This window comes from Protomyctophum bolini (assembly GCF_963924005.1).
Source record: "Protomyctophum bolini genome assembly, chromosome: 17".
Taxonomy (NCBI): Eukaryota; Metazoa; Chordata; class Actinopteri; order Myctophiformes; family Myctophidae; genus Protomyctophum; species Protomyctophum bolini.
In genome coordinates this window covers 23572115-23597899 of record NC_137878.1, presented here as the reverse complement: position 1 = coordinate 23597899, position 25785 = coordinate 23572115, and the positions used below count along the sequence as shown (strand labels likewise).

The 25785-nt window shown below is 40.6% G+C and overlaps 2 protein-coding genes across 2 annotated transcripts in view; both read right to left on the bottom strand.

The window, feature by feature from the left end:
- The window catches only part of LOC308332298 (uncharacterized protein), a 60334-nt gene that overhangs the window by 3278 nt on the left and 31271 nt on the right, over positions 1-25785 (bottom strand). The window contains exon 2 of the mRNA XM_080788112.1: positions 8271-8390. Within this exon, the coding sequence (XP_080644238.1) occupies positions 8271-8322 (52 nt within the window). The 5' untranslated portion in view covers positions 8323-8390. The remainder of the gene's footprint in view (positions 1-8270; positions 8391-25785) is intronic.
- csnk2b (casein kinase 2, beta polypeptide) lies at positions 15837-24342 on the bottom strand. Its single transcript, XM_080787592.1, has 7 exons — positions 24206-24342; positions 23372-23452; positions 22487-22589; positions 21357-21472; positions 20505-20580; positions 17884-18073; positions 15837-17449 (listed from the first exon to the last, which is right to left on the bottom strand). Exons 2-7 carry the CDS (start codon positions 23441-23443, stop codon positions 17359-17361), a joined length of 648 nt encoding a protein of 215 aa, XP_080643718.1. The 5' UTR covers positions 23444-23452; positions 24206-24342; the 3' UTR covers positions 15837-17358.

Here is a 25785-nt window from a genome sequence, read left to right as displayed (position 1 = left end):
AACACAGCCAATAAATATAGACGCTTGGCCAAGTTCAGCTTTTCCAAACTTAACCAGCTCAGTGGCCTTGTGGTAGAGTGTCTGCCCTGGAGGTCGGGGTTCAAACCCAGCCGGGTCATACCAAAGACTCTAAAAATGGGACCCAGTGCCTCCCTGCTTGACACTCAGCAAGGGTTGGATTGGGGGTAAGTCCCTGCGACATACTAGCGTCATGCCCAGGGGGTGTACTTGTACATCAAGCTGCCATACGCTACAGAAACAGGAGATAGGCTCCTGCCCTATGGGCCTCATGGCTTGGCAAGGCTACTTACTTGGCCAAGCTGGATGCACTGCGATGGATTCAATCATTCAAAATATTAGACTGCACAGCGCTGGACAGGTACCTTACCCCTGCCCCCATGAGTGCCTCATTTACAACAATGCAATACATTTCATTTTACTGTCATCTCTATGTAACCAGAGTTGCCACGCAGTGATATTATCTGGTTACCGCTACCGCCTCGCAGTGGTGGCCTATGGTGGTGCCTGCCGGTCAATCATAATTAGCCATACCCCGGGCCTAATGCATACCATGCTTTATTGTCTATTTTACTCTTAATGGGTCTTGGGACAATAATTTACTAAATGATCATCATGTTGTATTGAAGAAGACTTGAAACAAAGATTTGAAATCATAAACTAGTTAGGAAAATGTTTACGGAGACAATACAAAGTTAGATTAAGGGTCATTTCCCCATTGAATTGACTGGGAAGTATTTTTGCATCCGTGTCTTTTTCTACTCAACTTCAATTATAAAGTATGAAACATGTAAAATTGTTAAATACAAATAATCTTACAGTAGGGTCTGTAGTAACATGCAGTAACAAATGTGCCTTTAGTTTTTTTTGTGCCAAATGTGCCTTTTTCCCCATCTTTTTGATGGGGAAAAGCATGATATATGACATTGGAACCCAATCCCAAATAACATAATACTGTATGTACACCACAAACGTTTTCATTTCAAGGAGCCCCATAACTTTGAGAGTTAATACAGACCTGTAAGGATCCATTTGTAACAACCTCACGTAACCCTTAAGAGTTAGGGCCTCACTTTACCCCATCCCTGACGTACAACCATCATGTGATTTACCAGTTCCCACACCTGCCTTGCAGCACCAGTTTCGGGCACACCCAGGCTCAAGCGCCAAGGATTATAGTCTCAGGTTACAAGACAGTGGCACTCCCTAGCGTGCACGGGTCTGAAATAATGGAGAAATGTTCTGTATGGAATGCCTTTGACTCCTGGCAGGACTATTATAGGTTTGCCTTTCTGAGTGAACAGCTTAAGGATTATTTTATACTTTGTTGTGGTGTGCAGAGAAAATGGCTGATCTACAAGCTCACAAGGCATGGCATCGTTTGCTTATTTTCTATATCTTTTGAAAATGTTTAACTACAATGACATGCCCAAAATAGGGATAGCAGGATTAATGTGGAAATATAGAAGTGCCAATATTAATACACTGCTAATCATAAGCACTAAAGTAACTTCATATACAGCTGCACTGTGTTCAATACTGTACTGTGCTGTATTGTACCGTACATACTGTAGTACTATATAGTACTATATGTACTGCAGCACTGTATATACTGTACACATTGTAGTGAAAGCAGCATAATGTGTAGTCCACAGTGTAGACGATTACATACATTGTATGACGTTATGGGTCACATGATATACGTTTGTGCAACAACCGGTTTGTCATGCTATTCTTTCACCAACAAGCGTGCGCATACGTGGGTGCAAACACACAACAAAAGGAAATGGGAGTTTCCCCGGACACTCAGCCGCATTCCTAGGATGAAAGCTCATTCACGCAGCAAACTGTGTTAAGTGATCGACACTTTGGTACAGTCTGAGGCAGATAAGGTGGGTCGATTGGGGAACTGTCAAAAGAGCACAAAGTGATGTTTATGTACAGTACCGTTACTACCGTACAATATCATTGGTTTTAGTTGTCTGCCTTCAGTGCCTTGATTGTGAGACATGGCCTCTGGCTACCATGTACTACTACGTCTGGGAGCAGACTGACATCTCCATGACATAACATAACATGTCTGCAGACTGCAGCAACTTCACTTTGTGTGTGATGATTATCATTTACTAAAAGGCACAAATTGTAAGGTTTGCTTGTCCCATGCAGAACATCCGACAAGAGATTATTACTGGCCCAAGAACCAGACTGATAACTGTGTGCATTCCCGATGTTGAACTATGTCGTGCCAGTAATTGTTTGAGCAGTTACGAGGTTAGAGGTTTAAAGTGTGGTCTCGTTGAGAAATGCCACACACACAGTGAACACATCTCCAGTGAACACATGCACTGTTCTGGTGTGCTTGTTTGCATGCTTTTATATATTGTGAAAATGAGTTGGCTTGCAAATAACAAACAGCACAACAGAAACCAACCCATGACGACATCTACAGTACATGTGTGTGTGAGTGTGAGTGTGAGTGTGAGTGTGTGTGTGTGGGGGGGGGGGGGGGAGAGAAGAGACAGCTGTTTTTCCTTTGTTTTGCCAATGGGTTCCCAGATTGGTGTGTGGAAAATGGTACAGTTATATAGTGCCTTACAGGGTGTGCGCATTACATGCACCCACATCACACACAGACGGCTGAGGAAACCATGCAAGGCACCAACCTGCTCATTGGGAGAAATTAGGGGTTCTTGCTCAAGGACACTTCGACACCAACTCAAGGGGAGTCTCAAGAGACACTAGTCTGATATAGGCCACACATGTGTTTAGTCTCTAAAACCATATTACAATATTTTATGACCCTTTAACATCGGTTATGATCATCTAATGTTTTGGGACACCTTAGCGCCTTAAATCCTGGTCTGGTTTCTACTCTAACTTTGTCCTGTGTTCCTTCTCCGTGACAAGAAACACCCATAATGCATCAGGATGTAACATCATCACTTTAAATAAAGTAGAAGGAAACAAATGGGCGTGGCCTCCCTACACGTTCTACACACATTACACGTCAGTCACACCTTTCACTGATAGCATCTCAGTTGGAATTCAGATTCCTTGACTTTATAGTTTCATGTGTTAAAAATACAATGTTTGTTGACAGGTGAAATATAAGAGTTTGATGTATCCACAAGTAGGCTATCCCCTTAAGAAATGGGAAAGTACATTACATTAGTACATTACATTAATTGAACTACTTACAACCAAGGAAGGAATTATTGTGCAGGTCGCATTTGCTATGAAAATCGTACATTTCCTGTCAGTCACTCAATATCCCCATACATGGGAATGCCCCCAAATAAGCCCAGGTCTGGTGACATAACGTGACATCATCAGGGATGATGTAATAATTGTGACAGCCTTTATTTTCTCTGATGAAAGCACTCTTCAAATTCAACTAATGATAACATCAGCAGCAGCAGTTAACTATTCCCTGGGTGAGTGTTTTTATTGAGCAAATCCCTTTTTGGATCATTCACTCTCCTCTATTTTGGGCATGTAAAAAAAAAAAAAAAAAGTATAATAAAATAAATAATTGTCAACATTTATTAAAAACTACAATCTACAAGCACACAACTCACCTAATTGTGAAGATACCCAATTTTCATATTGTGAGCTTGTAAATCAGCTACTTATATATGACAAGTACCATAGTGACTTAGCCATAGGGCTAAGTGGTTAATGGGGAACTGGAGTGATGAGGAATTTCTCGTGTCTGGCACATGATGAGCCATGGCATTAAGCTCTTAATAGAATTCCAAAAATTCTGTACAACACAATCACTGATGGCGTCAGGAATACATATTCCTTGACTTTCACGGCAAAATTAGGGAATTTACAAGCCGCTGTCTTCAAGAACAAGTCATCTCCAACTGGAAAAACTGCATTAAAAAAAAGGCTAATTTAAATATTTATATTATATATATATTTATATTTATATTCATAAATAATGAATTAAGATGACTTGATTGATAGATATCAGAAAGGGCATGTTAGCTCAAACACACAATGCAATACTTGCATGTGTTCCACTCAAACGTCAGCAACATTACGTTTAAAGTTAAAAAATTTCCACGCTCTTTCCCATTCCAAGTGCGTTTGTCTTATGCCAGCACTGCAATTTTTGGATAATATATTTTTTAGTGGGCTCTTGTTGAGCTGGTCATTTTGAAAGTAGCTCTCAAGTAAAAAATCACACGCGTGTAAACTGAGTGGTGCAACTCCCCTCTCCCCCCTCTCATTAGCAGGCAACAGTGCAGCACAATCTCTCTCTCTCTCTGTTTCCGGCACAACAGCGCTACTACTGGTACTCATAGTCATACTGGTGCTCATAGTCACATTAATGTCACATAGGTGAACACGGACATTGCTGTTCCTTGGAGTGGTTGCACCACTCAAAACATTTATGGGGTGACACAGGTCTGTATTTTCCCCTTTAATCTTCTGCCCCCTGCTGTCTGCCCAATGACATTTCAGATTATGTCTGTTCATTTTGGAATGTGTTCTGAGGGCAGCATTTCATTTCATTGGTTCTCTATCGCCTATCCAATCAGTGAGAGCAGTCACTTTGACTGGCAGTCGTGCCTTGTGAGACTTCTGCCATCGTTTGAAACTATGCCTAATGTTGCAAAATACATCTCCAAATTATTTTACACCACCAGAACACTTGGAAAACATTAGCTATGGTCCATAGCTCTAATGCCGTTACAGGGCAGAATCATAGAAGCATTAGAGCTATGGACCAGAGAGGAAAACATTAACTATTAAGAACAGAATGCCAAAACAGAAACGCTTCAGCCCTGATGCTCCCATGAGAGAAGAGAACAATGACAACTGTGTATGATTATAATTGGATAACACAGCTCTGGTGTAATGCAAGTATAAAATGGGACCGATTCTCTCTCTCTCCCTCTCTCCCCCTCTCCCCCTCTCTCCCTCCCCTGAAACAGTACCCATGTCATCTATCCACCTGGGGGCAACATTGTCCAAGAACTCACAGCTAAAGTAGAAGGCAATAGAGCTCAGGTTAAAGAAAGTCAGCTTGCTTTCATAATCTGTAACCTGAAGAGACAAGTCATGGTACAGCATGTGGCCTTCAGACCGTTTTACGTTTTGGGCTACAACTCTTGAACCTTTATTTGGTCGTACAATCAAAATGTATCCAACTCTGGATTCCTTAAATAGTGATGCTATTCAAGATGCTATTCCTATATTAGGCCATGCCTATTTCCACCAATAGATTTTCCAGTATATTGTACATTTTCTATTTAAAAAAAACACACTTTTTTTTCTACTACAAAACTCACAAATCACCACACATTAGGTCATACATATAAAATTTAAATACCATCCACATTCCATACTGACTGGCTCCTGGGTTTGTAAGAGGGGGCTTATTTTACAAAAAACACATTTGAATCAAGTACTGTCTCTACACAATGCAATGCTAGAGCCTATTTCACTTACACCCTAGTCTTGCTTTACCAGTCTATTGCCTCTCACAATTTCCAAATGTTTTCATCATACAGTTTGGAGCAAGTACATGGTCACTTGTGACCATTAATAGGGTGGCACCCCAACTGCAAAAAGTTGAACCGTATGTCATGGAAAAGCAATTTCCCCCTGCAGCTTCCATGGCCAAAGGAATCCTTGGGTCCAGTCAGCGTACCTGGTCTGGTATAGCTTCCTGGATCGCTCCTTTCTAGTTAAGCTTTTGTGGTTTAACGATAGAGCACATGGTAGACTAGACACACCATACGGCTGTCAGGTTGTTTAGAGATCGTGTGACTGACTGTACACAGTGAAGAGATTATAAAGAACCGTGAGAACCAGTATTACCAGCCAGCAGTCAGATTTGTACCCACATCCCAAGAGTGCAGAACATATCATTTACCAAGTGGTACCAGGACGTTCCATCCATCTTATTAATCACCTGGAACAAAAAGTCTTAAGTGTCAGCCGCGGCGACGCCCATTGCAAACTGCATCTATCCCAACAGGCAACAGGAACAACACACATCCAATTCAACACAGTCACGTTCAAAGGGCAAATAGAGGCATATCAAAATGATGTGTTCAATAAACACTCCCTCACCAAACAGCAAATAGAGGCATTAGAGCACGGGTGCAGTACTTAGTTTAGACTAGTCATTGGTTAGACCAGTCATTAGTCCTACAACCCATATCAAACCCTCACCCTAACCTAAACTGGACATAAACTTATAAGTACAGTACTTGTAAACTGGACAAAGACAAACGGTCATAATGTGGTTTCAAACATCAACAGGAAGTCCTCAGAATGGACCAGGACATGTCGAAATGTCGGGTTGTCGGAAAGGGGGTATGTCGAAATGCCGGCATGTAACCGTTTACTCGTTGGTCCAAACACAACCTGGCAGAGAACCGTCTGACCTTAGATGACAAACCAAATGTGGGGCAAGGCACAAAGTGCTACACAGTAGGGGTGTAACGATACATTGTAACAGCGATACGAAACGTATCACAATACTACAGATAAAATGTATTAATTTAATATGGATATAAATAAGTAGCCTAAACAATGATTCTCTAGCAAATACATGGACATTATATTTGAACACATACAGTATGGACAAACCCATACCTTGACATGAACACAAAATACACACATTTATCGATAGACCAAGTGTAGCGATATGTAATGGAAAAGTAATTAAACCCTTTTTTAAATTTCTTCTTAACATAGTTAGTTATACATTAGTATTGATACAACCGATTATTTGCATTGCAAAACGATTCGGTACAGAGAGCAGTCTCAAGTTGTATAGGAACAAAACCTCAAACTATCATCACCTGTATGTGCAACTCACTCTTCACTCATGAATAACTATCCAATAAATCTAATTTGGAGGCAAAAACGACAACAATGTCCAGAATGTGTCCTGAACAGGGACAGGCTAGTGCAGGAAGTGCAACTTCCCAGAATAAAGAGGTGTGGTTCGAAACAAGAGAGGGGGTTCAACAACTACAATGCTCTAAACAAGGATGAATACACCTCACAATGGCGACCAGTCACTTCGCCATTGTTGAGGAAAAGGATATTCTCCCCGACAGTTGACAGGGAGTTATTGAGTTTGGGTGAGTTTGCCTCAGCTGTAAGCAGATGAGGAATTTCTCATCCAATGTCTGCATGGCAGGATGAGACATTCATCTCTTAATAACAGCTCTGGCTCTATAAGCCCCTCGTGAAAAGACACCTTACCCAACCCAACCTATAATAATGTGTTTATAGTAATCACAGCACACAGACCATGAGTGTACACACACACAGACCATGAGTGTACACACACACACAGACACACACACACACACACACACACACACACACACAGATCAGCCCAGGGTCCCAAATAAAATATAGCCTTATCAAGGCTCTTTATGGTTCTAGATAAATGCATGCAACTACAAATTGAACAATGTGGACCCAGCTGTTGTGTAATGCTTAATTGGGTCGTCCACTCACAGTTAACAGTCTTTGTATTGAGTTTGTGCTTGAAATGTACTGTAATTCTACAAACTGTTAATAAATATTTCAATCAATCAAAGTACGATGGAAAAATAACTCCACAAGGAAAGCAGATAATCTAGCTCGAAACCATATATTTTCTATAGGCTAGTTTTATAGGCATCGTTTACGTTTTCACACATTGTAGGCTACTTTAAAACTTTAAACATACACATGGTAATGCTAAAATACTAAAACTTAAAAATCACCAAGCCCACGACTGAGATTCTGAGAATGAGATTGATCGATTATGTTAGGCTAATTAAAGATTATACAAAAAAAAAGTGTCTTGGTCTTTCTTGAAGCTAGCAACCAACATAGAAGCCTAACGCACCTTGCAATGCAGCTCACTGGAAAACAGATCAGCACAGGGTCCCAAATAAAATATAGCCTGATAAGGCTCTTTATGGTAGATAAATGCATGAAACTACGATGGAAAAATAACTCCACAGGGAAAGCAGATAATCTAGCTCGAAACCATATATTTTCTATAGGCTAGTTTTAGCATAGTTTTCACAATTGTAGGCTACTTTAAAACTTTAAAAATACACATTGTAAATGCTAAAACTGGGTTAAAAATCACCTCAAGCCCACGACTGAGAATGAGATTGATCGATTATGTTAGGCTAATTAAAGATTATACAAAAAAAAGGTGTCTTGGTCTTTCTTGAAGCTAGCAACCAACATAAACCACGCATTGATTATGTTCTTACCAAATGCAAAGCAGAATCCAACTGCAAAAACGCCGAGAATAATTTTGTTCATTTTGAAGAATTTGACGGGGGTTTGCTTTGCAGAAGTCGTGAAGTCTTGGCGTGTACGCCTGGTCCGTTATAGTTAGACTGATGACACTGTGCAAACTTTTCCACCGTCCCACTATTTATAATCTCACACGATCCCTCACCATGTGGACTAGAGTATTAAAAGGAGGTCCCTCACCCCTCTCTCCCAAGACGTCACCGTTAGATCCAATGCAAGTTCAGGGAGAAATTCGGAAAATAAATAGTCCACACCCTTATGCGGGATATTTGTTCGGCAGGTGCGTGTGATTATGCCCCATGGATACAGGGATTATGCGGGAGCTATATTATGATCTAAGGTAATATCTTCTTCAGATTAATTTATTGTATAATGTAGCCTACCTATATAGCCTACAGTTCTGTATTATAAGTAGGCTATATAATATAATAGAATATAGAATACTTTATTGGCAGTTTGTAGGCTGCACTTTCAGATAAATTGATAAATGAACACTGAGGATTTACTTAAAATAAAAAGCATTAGATCCCAGGATATTCTTTTTTAAACAAAAAAGGTTTGTGTCACTAAAAATGTAAAGCTCTAAATAGGCCTATATTTTTGTTTGACTATAGCAAGCAATAAAGGCCTAATGATATAGAGATATCAGGGGCCGGTTTCAGGCCCATGTACCAGGCAGCTCATTGCCAATTTCTTCCAAAATGTAAAATACTAAGAATAAATGTATAGAAAATGATTGGAAATAGCTTAATGTAATAGGCGGCTAGGCCTACATGATTTGAACATGCAATTAAGGATTCAGGCTACATCATTATCAGACTATGTTCAACCTAATATCTCTAAATAGGCTTACCACAGGTTTTATAGCAATTTATAGCAATTGTAGGTCTTAGATGTCATCAGAAAAATATTAGGCCTATCGGCATATCTGCCCCCATTGTTAAAATAAAGAGTCCAGAGTTCTCGTGGTTCTATTGTTCTGGTTATCCAGGGGTCTCCCTGGTTCTGTATGAGATTGGATGATAATGATATTATCATGAACCTGTTATTGAACAAACACTGGAATATAGAGCTATTTCACACTTAATTTAACAAAACAATATCACTTACACCACTTTTAATGACAGGCATGCAAGTTTCTGAGTTGCGGGATGTGATGAGACATTTCTGCTGTGTCATTGTGTATGAAGGTACATGCCATCATGTGACAAATGTGACAAACAGACAACCGTTATGACACAAACCCTCATTTAGAACAGTGACTTCCAATCTGGAGTTCAGGCCGGTGTGTTTGTTGGAGTCAAAAATAAGATTTGATACATTGTTACATTATAACTCCATACTATAGTTTCCAGACATTTTATAAATAATGTATAATCTTGAAGATGCCTTTATTCTATAATTATATGAATCTTGTCCTCAAAGTCAGCAGTGGGGGAAAGTAACTATAGTACATTTACTCAAGTAGGCCTACAGTGCAATTTTTTAAGTATTTTACTTTGCTTGAGCACTTCCATTTTTGATTATACACTACAATACACTTCACTACACGAGACTAGGGTTGATTATACACTACAATACACTTCACTACACGAGACTAGGGTTGATTATCTATTCTATATTTCTAAAGTGGTACCCAGCAAGCTGAACGAAAACCAAGGCAGAAAACCAAAGCCACGAACAGCTACGTCGCTACTGCAACGCCCACAACACCATCTTACACACTAGACTCACGCACACTCACGTCTCACACACACTCACACGGGCAGTGACGTCACACACTTACCCTTCGCAGTGTCTTCGCAGTGTGTGTAAGCGATCTCCTCCGAACGCGGCCGCCGCCAACCCCAACGCAGACCACCAGCCAAATAGACTTTGCATTGGCACTAACACTGGCTCCCTTCCACACTCTCTTAAGATGTCTTGGAAACAGTTAGTCCCACTATCCTCTCCATTACAAATAATGTAATAGCCTATCTTGTCCACATGCCTCGTCCACTAGTCCAAGCCCTTATAAAGAAACCTGGTCTTCAAACCTTTCTGAAAGAACCTTTTCCGCTACCGTTGGTAATGTGACGTCTCAAGGCTCCGCATCAGCCCATCTCATGTGTGGTGTTCCACAATGATTATCCATGGCCCTTTATTGTTTCCTAATGATATGCCCCATAGGTTAATGTTATTGATACATTTTTAATTGTGTAGTTTCAAATACAAACTGTCAGGATAGCACAACACATTTGTTGATAAACAAATGTGTCAGAAGAATCCTGAATATACACTGGCCAGAAAAGATGAGCACAAATGATCTAGACTATAGATAGATAGAGAAATAACTCCCAACAGCAGACGAAATTGGACAAAGCAGATGGAGATGGATCGGGCGCACACTACACAAACCAGTGTCATATACCACCAGACAGGCTCTGACTTGGAACCCTTAAGGGAAAAGAAACAGAGGCTGGCCCCAAAACACCTGGCGGTGGGATCTCCAGGCACCAAGAGACTGGGATACACCTGGTAGTGGTCCCAGATAGAAAAGAAGGCCAGTGACCAAGAACTCATGGAGGTCCCTTGTCGACAGCCTGGCTATGCCCTATTAAGGGTGTCAGGCATAAGTAAGTAGTCTAATATTCACAGACAGATGACATACATACAGTAACACCTGATCTGCATGTCTAGTGGTGTATTATGGTTCAGAGCTCTGTGGTTAAATCTGCAGAACCCTTAATTTAACCCAGTCCATTTCTAACACATAGATTGCAATTCAAATACCAGGTGTCCGGAATAGAGGGTATGCACGTGACATCATCATCAAACTCGGAAGTTATGCAGGAACGCCTATTGAGTGGCAAAAAACTACTTTCTGGCCTTGATAAACCACATCCAAACAGAAAAGTCATATCTAATTGCATTAAACAACGTTAAACAATGTTAAACTCAATTTGCCTGTCGCTTTGCCACTCGATTTGCCATTCACTTTATGCATGCGCATACCCTCTATAGTGCTCAGGGCGTGAACGTAAGCAAGCAACCTATAGTGTTTACCTAATATTCTTGTTAGGATGTAGAATTGTGCAAACATACAGACAAACCTTAATGTTACCAGAGCCAGTTAAGCCTGATGGCAACATGTTGGAACAGCTCCCTTCCTGAAACAGTTTGTTACTGGAGGACTTTTTGCCAGCTGAAATAATGCATTGTCTTACAAGAATCCAATAGGTTGATAAAAAAATTATATTATTTTATCACCACTTAATGATCCAGACCTGATAATTCTCACTCAGTTAGCTTCTGATTAAAAATCATATTGTTGTCACCAATGTTTATAAATGTGATTATAATTTAGTGTCAGTGTGCTGATAGTGGCTGTCCTGAAGTTGTCAGTGTCCTTAGAATTCAATGTTTGTGTGTAGACTCATTGTGATGACTCATCCCTCAGGGTCTGGGAAAGATGTCTCTGAGACAGACAAGTCTAGTCTTGCCATCAACATAGTCAGGCTTGTCAAGCTTAACAAATAAGCTTGGAGTAAAAGACGAACCAGGTTAGTAAATGACTGACTGATACCTTAAATGGGAGTCCGCAAGCAAGTAATCTGTTAGTCCCAGTTAGAGAGCAGTCTCAGTGATACCCATTTGGTATACAATTGGGTAAGAGTTACTCTAGATTTGCCAACAAACCACTGAATGTGGCTTTTAGGGGTGTGATCTGGTGTGTGTGTGTGTGTGTGTGTGTGTGTGTGTGTGTGTGTGTGTGTGTGTGTGTGTGTGTGTGTGTGTGTGTGTGTGTGTGTGTGTGTGTGTGTGTGTGTGTGTGTGTTGGGGGGTTGGGGTGGGGGGGTCAGTTATGAAACAGCATCATCATTACTTGAAATAGTTGAATAGGAGGGAGGTTGTTTTGGCTCGGCCAAATGCATTCTTTGTATTGCCCACAGATCCACAGATCTCAGACGGCTTTCTCAACACTGGTTGCTGCCGCAGAGACGTCGTTTAATCCTAGCAGCCAATAAGACAGAGATGAAGGAATAAAACAAGTGTAAACAACATAAAAAGTGCAAATGAGCAGGACAAATAGACAAGACAAATAGAGGATTATCATTCTACACAATTAACTATTTTCCATAGTCTATATAGTATACTCAATACTCATGTTTGACTTGACTGACTGACTGATAATTTAGTTATGTTATTTTTTTAGCATGTCCACTTGGATTGACTTATCCATTTTCCATTTGTATGTGTATATGGTCAAAGTGTCTGCACCTCACAGACAGTTGATTGGTCATGTTTTCTTGTGTTGGGTCTGGTATGTAAACAATATTAGATAGCAAGTTAACCTTAGAAGAAGTTTACAGCATATGCCTTTAGAGTTGCCTGCTTAAAATGTCAACAATCCTAGTTGCCCAGGGAACTACGCAAATCATGATGGTTGACGTGATGACGCTTGACGCAACCAGATGTAGCATCCCATAATATGTACTGTATAACACTGTATCAATGTTTAACTCGTCAGAAGAACATATCTGGAACTATGCCTTTCCAACGCTTGTAAGATATCTTCTCTGGAATAAACCCAAATAATATTATAACAAGAAGTTTCCTCTCTCGGTTATTGATTTGATCTATCATTACTGTCAGATAGATATGAACCGGGACTTACATCGCTAACACTAACTATTGAATATCTCTGTAAATTTGGTTTCATATGTTGTGTGAGTTGAAGATCAATAATTTTCACCAAAGTCTGAGATTTGGAGTAGAGGGAAAACGTTAAGTGGGTCCCCCAAGTACAGAGCCCTGGAGGACTCCAGTTAACAGGCTTAAGGTTTTAATGCGGCAGGGTGTGGCAGCCTTTCCTGGAATATCTTAAAAACTTCCCATGTGCCAATCTGACTGCCAACCTTTGGATACCTCCCATTTCCTCATCTCCCTTTACGACTAGTTTTATTTTGTTGCTTTTTATTTTTATACTTTTTTCTGTTCTGCCAATGTTACCATTAGTGTTCACGCTGTCACTTTCATTGTTACCGTTAACCCGGCTTAAACCATGTGCCTGGATTCTATTGTTCAGTTTAAATGAACCAAAATCCAATCAAACTCAGTTGAAAAGACCATATTGTACTGGCTGGTATGCATGTTCAAATTCACATTGGCATATAGGCGGGTGCAGCATCATCTGGCTTTGAGATTCCCAAGCTTCTTTGCATACCAACATGTGCATCGCATCCAACATCATACAGAAAATGTGATTCACTTGAACCGCGATTTATGACTTTGGTCAGCATCCCAGATATGACTAAAACCCCAGGTCAAGAAGATAGAGGAAGAATTCCAGGTCTGTGATTCAGTTGTGAGAAGCTCACATCATGTCAGTAACTTTCTCATGCTGTTTCCATTTGCTGTTGTTTCTTCCTTTAAACATATTCTGACCTCAGACACAAAGAGAGACTTACCTCTCACACACACACACACACACACACACACACACACACACACACACACACACACACACACACACACACACACACACACACACACACACACAGTTTTCTTGTGGCTAATGTTCTTGGTGGGAAAAAGTGTTTAATTTGACCCCTAGTGTCAGTGTGAGCTGCGCCATCTTCCATGTTGTTATACACAGTACACCAACTAACATCATTGGGAAACTCCTCAGGACAAAGTAGAAACCAGTCCAATAGAGCTGGAACTGGGCTGGTCCCATACTGCTGTGGTCTGAGGTTTCCCTGAGTCATATAGGAGGATCCTCCTCCTCTCTCCCTGGAAAAACTGAGTGAGGCACAGCAACTGAACAGAGACTGAAAAGACCTGACACTGTTTTAAGAGACAGACCATGACAGCTGTTGAAGGAAAACAGTTTTGTGTGTGTGTGTGTGTGTGTGTGTGTGTGTGTGTGTATGAGTCACATGGCCAAGCCTCTGTATGAACCAAACAATTGTTTGTCTCATGACATAGGTGAGCTATAGGAACTGGGATGGGCAGACGCTTGTTGCCATGAGATTCACACGTGCACACACACACTCACGCGCGCACACACACACACACACACACACACACACACACACACACACACACACACACACTTTCAACAATCCACCGGTCGTTTTGTCTTCCTTAACTTGCAACCTGGTGCCCCTATTTTGGGCAAAAAAATAAATAACCAAGCTCACATCATGTCACAATGCAACGCCTTGTGAGTTGTAGACCATTATCTCAACTTTGTGCACAACACCGTCTTATGCTGAAGTATAAATATTAAGTGGTTAAAACCTTAAACTGAGAAACATAATTACAGAGCAGACAGATCATATAGTCATGTTTTTGTTTGGTGTACTCAATACTTGTGTGTGTGTGCGTGTGCACACACACACAATACTCAGTGTTATGTGAAATCCTGATCCTGCCACACCTAGCAGACACTCCTCCATATTCTCTTCTATCGGTCCGGAAATCTTCCTTCTCTTTATAGACTTATATTTAGTACTGGAACACAAGAAATAAACCATTTCCCTTAGCAAATTAATAGCTTTTCAATTATCCCCATTAAATAATGTCTCACACACAAAACAGCAATTATCAACCAACATTTCCTTTAAGTTTTCCTTGTAAAGTTTGTAAACTGAGTAAGTTGCGATGTACTTGCTGTTGCCAAGGTGTGTAGATTCGCATGAATGTGTTTGAGGTATCAATTACAATATCATAGCACTTGAAAAGACATTTAGCAAAGGAGAATGATTGGAATGTAGAAGGCAAAAGCCAAATTCCAATACCCCAAATCTCGGCCACTCGCTCACTCCCACTCCAGCATGGCAAATTATGTTGAAATTGGTGACCTGCCGAAATATGTTACCATCTTGTGGACTTCACACAACTTACATGGAGGTCTTATGTGGCCTGAATACCGTTAGGTTGAACTCTGCTAATGAACAAACTGCAACGATTTGCATTCAGACACTGACACCGTCTACACGATTGTCACATATTTCAGGTCACCAATTTCACCATAACTCATGTTGGAGCGAGCGAGTGGCCGAGATTTTGAGTATCGGAATTTGAATTTGAAACACTCCTAGAGCACATGGTCCCTCACTGGATGAGGCAGAACGTTTGATTGGGTTCTTAGGGTCAGTGACCAATTCGTTATGCAACACAGCGCTATCTTATGGTATAACAATATCTCAGCCAGACAGACAAACCTATAGTCTCCCAATAAGCCAATTACTAAAATCACAATTGTATTTTAATATTCAGCACATGACAGAACACATGGCATTTTTGAGGTAATCAATGATGGCGGCTCTGCTATGAGACTGTATAATAAAAATCATTTCCACAGAGTGTGACTAAATCATTTCGTCTTGTTCTTTAGGGACCTGGTGTAAAACGATTGTTCCAAATCTAAAAACTAAATGAAAGTAGTTCTCTACTGACACCAAGTGTCCATAAAACAGACCTGCGATTCCATGAGCAACCAGAGGGCCAAAAACAAAACTATATATACTGTATATGAAAAGAAAATAAAGGTTTATTGAGAATTCTGAATCCTGCTCACCCTTCCACAGTAGCAAGACAAAAACATACAGACATTAAAATACAAACAAAAAATTGTCGCATACCTACTCTTCTGGAAATCAACAAAGGTATTCAAGCTACTTTAGAAGACAAAGCATACAGAAGAGGGCACCTTGACAGTCGACATCGCTGTGGAATACGCCGGCAAACAGCAGAAATTACTTTTTGCATGCTTCAAATGTTAGGCCACTACTAGGGTACAGATTTACCATTAACAAAAACTTTACCCATTTACCTATACAATCCACTTTAGTAACCAAAATATGAGATAATTTGAACCACGCAGCTAGTTTCTGCTGTCTGTCTTCGCAAGGCAGCGGTGTCACAAACAAACTATTTTTCTGAACAGAGAATGGTTAACTTAAATAGTCCAACTAAAGTGTGGAGGGACAACAGTACAGTCAGTGCAGTCGGGAGGGCTCCAGGATTCAGATCGTCTTTTAACTCCTTTTTCCGTGTTTACTCCTCTTTGACCTTGTGAGGGAGACGGGACACAATACAAACACCACACCTGCTCTGAAGGGCATAGGACAGCGCACGTTGTCACCGTGCAGTGGTACCGCTACAGACAGAGGCATTGACACACACAGAGACAGCCACAGAAAAACTAATACGACTGCTGACAATGGTTTTCACTTTTCAGACTGATCCTGAAACAAATTTACCTTTTTTTTAAACATTTTCTATTGTACTTTCTATTGTGTAACAACTAAATTCACCTGTATTCTGCGAATGTGAAGGCGTGCACTCAGGCTCTTATCAAAAATCAGCACCGCATTTCTCAACATCTTTAAGGCAAATTGAACAGAATTGACTGAAATTTTGTCAAATGTAAAGGACACATCACGCAACAGTGCCAAGGTTTACAAACTGTCTCTGTGAGTGGCAGTCATGACTGCATGTGCATCTGGAGACGCACCACCATTTACCAAACTGTGCCAAATACAGAACACAACCAAAGGAAATAAAATTGAGTATTATCCTTCCCTGGGTTTAGATTAATTTAAAACACCAGAAAACTAAAAATAGAAAATCTGTGGGAGTGAATGGATGATGCCAAAGATAGGTGGAGTTAAAGACTTGCTCTTCAACTAAGTTCTGTTTTGGCACAGATACGTTTGGTAAAGTAAGTGCATGGAATCCCAAGTGTGTGGTTGCATTTGTGTGTGTGTGTGTGTGTGTGTGTGTGTGCGTGCGTGCGTGCGTGCGTGCGCGCGTGCGTGTGTGTGTGTGTGTGTGTATGTATGCGAGTGTATGAGTGCGTATGCCGGCTATATCATGGCTGTGCGTGTTTTTGTTTCTCTCATACTCAAAATCTTTACAATTTCTTTCACTTGTTCTAATCTACACCAAATAATACAGTTCTCAGGTTGGGGGCGGGTAGGGTCAGATGGGGGGGCAGGTGATCCCTCCCCTGATAATTCTCTCTTTCTCACTCTCTCTTCTTGTGCATTCCTAGCGGATGGCCTTCACTGGACTCTTAAAGCTGGACGCTGCTTGCAGTTGCAGCTGGTACGCCATGGGGTGAATCTTGAACCCATAAAGCCTGGAGAGAGACACAGACACAAATTAATACTCATTTCAACAGCAACGAAGCAGGAGTACTTCAAATATTTCTACTTTAACCCATTTAGAACACATATACATTGTTATACCGTTCAAGCCGGGAACACCTCTGTGTGTAGTTGTTGCTATTATACAGTATATAGCAATATACGTTTTCACAAAACATAGGGCAGGATTTAGAAGGCTTTTTAGAATCAGCCTATCAGATTCTAATCAGTCTAAATGGGTTCAAATGGGTTTGAACACCTGTGGCATGGATCCTCATCGTCATTGGCCTACCGGTTTGATTACAATTTAACTGTACAATTCATCTCAATTTATTTCTTCCTATATTATCACTGCTAATGGTTCATTAACCTTTTCAAGCAGACAGTATTAACTGAAAAGTTAACATACAAACTCCTATTTTCTAACCTTGGAACAAACTGGTTGGCAGGTCTCTTGGGTCTGTATTCAGGATGCACCATGAAAAGCATGTGGGGGAACCCCGTGCCGAAGTAGGCTCCGTCTGTGTGGTGGTGCCTGGACGACTTGGGTGTGTACACGTCCATGCACTTTGGACAGTACAGCTTCACCATGGCCTCCCCTGGGATGTCCGACAGGCCTGTGGAGAGGAGAGGACACAGCGACGAAAGGAGAGAAACAGTGGAGGAGGGGGCATTATTATAAGCATTAATAATGTAAATTATTACATTATTAAATGCTGCGTTCATTTGCATTGTTCCACACACTATTTCATGCCATAAAAGGCAACAGGTCAGGAAATATCTAACGTGGGATGAAAAACGTCATCACCTGCAAAAGGCACAGATCTCCAAGCAGTGCTCTGCGACGCATCACTAGATAGGTACTAGGTAGATCAACTTATTTTGGCAAGAGAGTCCCTCACTCGTCGCAATGGATGAACTGACTGAACATTATAAAGTATAGACTACTCTCATTGTATAGTGAGAAAGAAGTTAATTTATATAGAGTTCAACCTCACGACCAAAGGCGAAAATAAACTTGGAAAACTTGGAATGCAAGCCCTTTCTACTGAACAATCGCTCACTCACCGTAGCCGAGGTAAAAGGATGATGCTGGAATATCCGATTGTTTAGAGCTTTATCGATTACTGAACTTTGTCAGAAAAGCTAGATTTCATCCACTGTTTCCGCATCAAATGGTAAGACGAATGTATTGTGTGGGGCATTCATGTGATCAATATACAGTAACCTACAGTAATATACATTAATAGCATGACACAATGGGGGTGCATCTGCCTAGCAAGACGGCATGATGGTCACCTTTGGAGTTGAGCTGACTTTTGGCCGACACACACCGAGAGTCCTAATAATTTAATAATGCGTAAATTGCTTAGTGAAGCTGGCCCATTGTGTAATAGGGAAAGGGGCCATCTTGTGGCGATAGATTGTAATAGCAGTCTCTGATTACAAAAACAGCTGTCATCTTGACCACTGGTCACATTAAAATGAATTAGACAGTAAAACAGAGTACCCTGTTTTTTTAGGGGGACATAAACCGTTGTTTAAAAATGTGGTAACCGCCGAGTCTGTTCCCAGTTTAGTCTTATCTGCTTATTATGTCTTGCTTATAGAGCGCCGCAGTCCCTCCCCCTTTCAGAAAAACGAGTGGCCCAGGATATGAAAACCCAATGCATTCTCCCATCGGCACTTCTTATTTAATTTATTTAAAGACGGTTATGCCGCGGACAAAGCCAACTCGGATCGTGACAAATCATGACAATGAACACAATGTTTTGGGCCGTACAAATCATTAGAAAGAAGAAAAGAAAGTCAGGAGACAACACTATTTGTTTTGTTTTTCGTCTTATAAATTATTTATCGTCCCAAAACATTGTGTTCATTGTCATGATTTGTCACGATCCGAGTTGGCTTTGTCCGCGGCGTAACCGTCTTTAAATAAATTAAATAAGAAGTGCCGATGGGAGAATGCATTGGGTTTTCATTTTCTGGGCCACTCGTTTTTCTGAAAGGGGGAGGGACTGCGGCGCTCTATAGTTAACCAGGGTCCCCCTTATACTATGTCTGCTCGTGTCACATTGCAACGCATTGTGAGCTTGTAGATTGGCTATTTTTGCAGAATGTTCACGCCCCCAGAATAGGGACGCTAGGGCTCGTGTCATTTGAAATCTAAACATAAAATCTAAACAGAGGACAGAAGTTAGAGGGCGTTTTGCATGGTTTCCATGGCATAGGTATTCAAACTACAGATCACTGGAAGGACAATGTAAAAACATCCGTGCAATTTCCAACAAACTGATGCAAAACACAATGAGGAACCATTTGAGATAGATCCGATACTGAAAACTACAAATTCAGTGATGCAAATAGCCTGTATCCTTAGACTAAATTGAAGAAGGACGCAATTATGTCACGCTCCGGGGGTCCTGGGATGCAATACTGTACTCAGTACTGTACTCTAACGTCTACTCTACTCTCACTCATAAAATGTCCTTGGGACCCATCTAAATACCACCCCTGGCCTGGGTCCCGGGACACATTACATTGAAAATTGAAATCACGGTTTGTTACAAATATTAGAACTGCACCCCCAAAAGAAAAATCATGCCTGTGTGAAGTGAGTGGTGCAACTCTGTGTGGGGGTCCCCGGACCTTACAGACCCACAGAGACGAGCCTAGGGTGACGGCCCAGTTCCAGCGAGCCGCCCCGCGTCCGAAACGGTTGAGAAATGACAGTTAGTGTGTGGGGGTCCCCGGAACAACCAGACCCCCAGGAACGCGCCCAGGGTGCCAGCCCGGTTACGGCAAGCTGCTCCGCGTCCGAAACGGTCGAGAAATGTTAGTGTGAGGGGGATCCTCGGAACATCCAGACCCCCAGGGGGTTGGGCCGGCGAGCCACCCCACGTCCGAAACGGTTGAGAAATGACAGTTACCGTGTGGGGGATTTTCGTGCTCGGACAAACAGAGCCAGGCAGAGACCCAGGGACAAACATAGCTCCGTAATGGAGTGGTTGCACCACTCAAAAATAATAAAAATATACTTCTACTGACCAATAGGAAGCATGGGCTGGTTCTCGCAGTAGACCCGGGGGCAGTAACCAAAGTCTCCCTGCTGATACTTTTCCAACTAAGAGAAAGAGAGAAAGGACTAAGTCAACGTCACAATTAAGTAAAAAAGAAAGAGAAAAACATCCAAATACAAATTAGCACATTTGGAACACAAAGTCTCAAACAATATTAATATACAGTATATAGTACCATATTCAGTCATATTGTTGTGCTATGGACACAATCTTCGTCATAAAAATAAAGGACATAATATAGTATTACCTCAATCGAAAAACCTGTAGGCTGATGGTAGTTTTATGGCTTATAAGTAAATCATACAAATAGCTCAATATCCCACATCCCTCACTTGCACCATGCTCCACTAATTTTCCAACTCAACCACCCAACACTCCATTAGACTATTCTATGGCTTAATCCAAGTTCTAAAATGTGTAAATGGCACAATACCATTTACACATTGACCTTGAACCTTGATCAACTTACATAAACTGGAATCTCAGATCTTAATAAAAACAAAGTCAATTAAAAGATTCTTACTCAACTCGTTTATGACATGCACTTATTCAAGTCAAAGCTGTGTGCTATATCCTATATAAAACAATGCAACCAGGCTAACTTGGGTAGAAGCTTTAGTTCCGACATATTAACAGTCTGACAGTCATTAGACCGACACCCTACCCCAAACCCTAACCTAACCTCAAGCACGCCACCTTGGACATCCAAGTTGCATGTGAAAGTCTAATCAAATATATGATTGAACTGGTACAAAGAATATTGGGGGTAATTTCTTTCCCCGTCCTCCGACTTCAATTGTGCATGAACAAGTGTTCCTACCATCTGTGCAATGCCTCGGTTGGTGAGGATGTAGCGTGCGTGGATGAGGCCGTACAGCATCTCAGCTGCCTGCTCTATCAGGTCACTCTGGTTGGGGTTGTCCTCCAGCTCTTCATCTGAAGATATAAAGAAGTTTGTTTATTAGTCTCAAGGTTTAATAAGATACATTTACAGTAAGAAAAACCATTATTGATCCACAGGGAAAATTAAGGTGTCATTACAGCAAAAGCAGTAAGAGTGAAACACAAGAGAGAGGACACAAAAAGAGTAAAATAAGATTAGATGGGGCTATGTTGTGGCACTAGATATCCACACTTCTCTGAATGAGTGAACAATGAGTGAACAATGAACATAGTATATCAATAAATAATCTAACAAGAGTACATACTCTACACTCAGTCTAGAGACAGCTGAAGATAAGGACGGAACAACCTAGAGAGCCAAGACTGTTGACTAAGATAATCTCTTCAAATCATTCCATCATACAATCTGTGCAACAGCAGCTGTTCGCCAACCAGCCATTTACATTTTGTCTTTGCAGTTGCATACATTTGTCCTACAGTAAATCAAATTAGCTGACATATACAGCTTGCTGATTAGCAAAAAATGGACATTCAAAATACTTTTTAAAGATATATTTGTGACCAGAAATGACGAATAGATAACCGCTTCTGTTCACGGCTTTCAGGAGGTGTAGTTATAGACTATATAGATACATCGTCATCAATACATTGTGGAATAGTAGTCTGGCTTGAGAGACTAGTAGGAAATACCCAATGTTAGACAAAGAGATAAAAACACAAGTGCTCAAGTGACAACTAAACAGCTTCTGGTGTCATTAATCAAATAATCTTAGAAAGAACTAAACAAAGCAGAGCATACCTCAAACTGTTGTTTTGACCACGCTGCTTTAGAAAAAGTCTTATTTGTTATGATTTTAATTTCAGTCATCCCTTGAGGAGAAACCATACTTTGATAACCGTTGCTATTCGTCTGTAAATACTTGGGCTGTTGCCCTGTATTGAGATTTGGACAAGTCACAAATTAGCACTTTATAATGCACCCCTCCATAAAACCTGTGTAGCACAAACATGCATTCACATCAAAGCACTACAGTACACAACCCTGACCTGGTTCGAGATCCAGGATCATGTCGAGAGCCTGACGATAGTGGGGGACCTGCTCATTGAGACCCGTCAGGTTGAACTTGTCTTGGATGTAGTCCTCATCCACCTTTTGTTGGACGGATTCAAGATTTATATCATTAATAAAAGTGATGTTTTATGTTTAAAAGCCATTGAAACCGGTAAAGCATCTGTGTCATTTTAGATTTTAGCATTGGCTATGGCTATTCAAAAATAGCAGATATAGAAGGTCACAGCAAAGCGTGTACATACAATTTAGGCATTTAGCAGACGCACTTAATCCTGAGCGATTTACAGTACGCAAGAACACATGGTAATAAATCACATACATAGAAATAGTCATCAAGGATCATAAAAGCTAAGAAGTGAACCTAACATCCGTCTAACAGTAGAACAGCTGTATAATGATTTGAAACTATGAGTATACAGTACAGAGACTATAGACTGTTATGTCTAAATAATATGCTATCTAAATTACATAATTTTAGCCTTTGCATACGCCTGCAAGGTCGTCAAGGCTAAGGCAAGTTCTACGGCAGGTGGTGGAGTCAGTCTACATCTGCTATTTTTGAAAAATCTTGAAAGTGTCAGAACAGAAGTACTGTTTTATAGATGCCATTTGTAGAATCAGCCTCGGATCTTAATGAGTACAAGTTCACTGGAAGCCAGCATACAGAGCAGAAGGAGCACACAGTCGGACACCAATATCGAGGAAGTGTGACTGACCACAGAGGATATACACATAATTAAGAAAATTAGGAAGTCTTCCTCTGGTTTTGGAGAAAAACTGCCATCTGAAGGAGTAACTTTGTCTTATTGAAAATGAAAGTTACAGAGATGAGAGATCACATGTCTTCTAGTTCTACTCACCTCACAGAAAAATTCATTGCCCCTCAGTCCACAGAACCAGGAGATCCATGACACTTCTTCTGAACTGCTCATTTCTGGACACTTTAAACAATAGCACAGAAGTGTCCGTTTTAACTAGGATGAAGAAATCTGATCAACAAACACTGAACCCAGTGTCATATCTCCCATTAATGCAATAACAGACCCAACACATACAATTTGTAATAGTTAATAGTTTAAAGTAATTTTAAATAAATTAAATTGTAGTTGATCGAAAATGATTTAAAATAATTGACGTTGTAATTCAAATTCAATCAAAAAAGGGGCTAATGGCTAGCTGGTTGCTTTATTTCACCATTTAGTTGGGCTTTTAAGTAAGCATAAATATTAAACGGATGCAGGTATATATATTCATTGAAAACATGTGCTTCATTTGTATAAACAAACAAAAACAAAACATTAAAGCTAATTAGGGGAATACACTGCAAATGCACCACAACAACAGTTTCAATAAAAACCGGTTTAGCTATGAACGTTAGCTTAGCAGGCTAAGCTAAAAAAAAAACAGCTAGCATTTTAAAACCTAGAACAAAGACACCATGGATGGGACAGTGGCGTTACAACCAAGTATCATTTAGCCAAATACACAGCACACACACTAACGAATGTCTGTGACGTCACTGTTCAGTCCTTGGTATCATTATGGTAGCTTTAACAGCAACACCTAAAATCATATCAAACATGGCGCATCGTCAGACCACAGGCCGCATGAGACTGAGATCCGCGGTGTCTTGCACCACGGATCAAATTATTACACTGTCTTCAGTCATTGTGCACGTGATAAAGTTAACGTACCCCGTCTTCAGCTTTTTCCACGCCAGCGAAGTAATAACAGGTCCGAAAATATAGCTTATGTAGCTCTGTTGCGGTGTAAATAAGATGGATACCACCTCCCAGTTCGCTCTGTGTTGGCTAGGTTCGCTCTACTGGCTAGTGGCTACCCGTACCGTACGGTACGTAGTGCGCTGTGCGGAGTGTGCGGCGCGCCGCTCTGAATGGCGTTGCTAACGTAAACTGCGTTGCGTCAGTCCCAGAGTAATCTAGTAAATACAAATAATGTCCACATTAAATCCAGTGTCAACAAAGAAGGGTTGCATTATCATTATTATTATTATTTCCTTAAAGATTGTATTAATTCATATAATCTTGAAGCGTTTTTATATCAATAAATATGATTAACCACATAAGCCTATGTCCTATTTTACACTTTGACCTACAACAGTCACAACTATCATGACTATTTTAACCATTTTTGAGAATTATTGGCAGGCAAAAATATATTTTGTTTGCCACAATTGATTATTTTATTTCATCAAATAAATCAATTACAGTAGTTTGATTAAATGTTGCACCCATCAAAGTCCTATTGTGTCAGTCCCTTTGTTTGTAACTAACCTGAGGCTGAAATGTGTTTTCTCTTCCCTCTAGTCTAGAACAAGGAGGTTGCAAGCTGTAGAGCAGTGCAGTCAGAAGACCTGAGCTGGAGGAAGAGTGAGTGGTGCCTGCACAATCTTGGTTCTGGCCCACAGGGAATGGTGTTGGCTGGTGCCGGCCCAAACTAGACTTTAAAGTGCCAACCCATGAACCCTGGTAAAAGGCAGGTTATTGCACTTTCAACAGACAGCATCGGTAGAAACCTCCAGACCGACGTGTCAGCCTGGAAAGACTATGTTTGGTTCTAGGCCCCTACAACCAGCAAGGGCTTCAGCTCATGACAAGGGGGCCTATACAATAGGCCTATACAAAGTATGATCTTAAATTTCCATTTTCAATTATTCTCGGGTTTTTTTCTTCCCCCAAATGTACAGTCATGTAATAAATCAGTTAATAATTGCAGTTTTTCAAGCTCTTCAATCAACTCTCAATCATTTGTTTCAAATGTTATGTGAATCAGTCAATTGTAATAATTTTTGTTTGTACCGGTATATATTGTATATCAGCATTAAAAATATATATATTTATATATATGGAACACTATAAAAATCAAGCTGATGAATGGCTACTTTCTCCTGATTGGCTGAGATTTTTATGTTTATTATAAAGTGCTGGAGAGACAGGGAGACCAAAAAATATCACCGTAACTGTCTCATAAGTCACAACTACTCCCATTATGAATTATTTGCATTATGCTCTCATTTGGTGTTGGTTTACTGCATTTTTATGCATAGTGAACTTGAAGCCACTAATAAATAATAAATAAAAGACAAGACATTTTTTTTTTTTTTTTGTAAGGACATTTTCCTCACCAAAGATCATTTAATACTATTTATTTACCCGGGGACAGTATGGGTTGGCGCCCCAGCCTGTGTCTTCTGTGAGGAGGAAGCCCAACAGCCATTCAAGCCGCAAGCAGACCCTGCAGCACCACCATGCAG

What these genes read in the sequence shown, in the direction of transcription:
- csnk2b (XM_080787592.1), bottom strand. Translation starts at nt 23,443, where the DNA reads ATGAGCAGTTCAGAAGAAGTGTCATGGATCTCCTGGTTCTGTGGACTG. An exon ending in ACCGAGGCATTGCACAGATG is followed by an intron (nt 20,581 to 21,356) that starts GTAGGAACACTT and finishes TCTTTCTCTTAG; the next exon opens with TTGGAAAAGTATCAGCAGGG. An exon ending in CCAGCCCATGCTTCCTATTG is followed by an intron (nt 18,074 to 20,504) that starts GTCAGTAGAAGT and finishes TCCTCTCCACAG; the next exon opens with GCCTGTCGGACATCCCAGGG.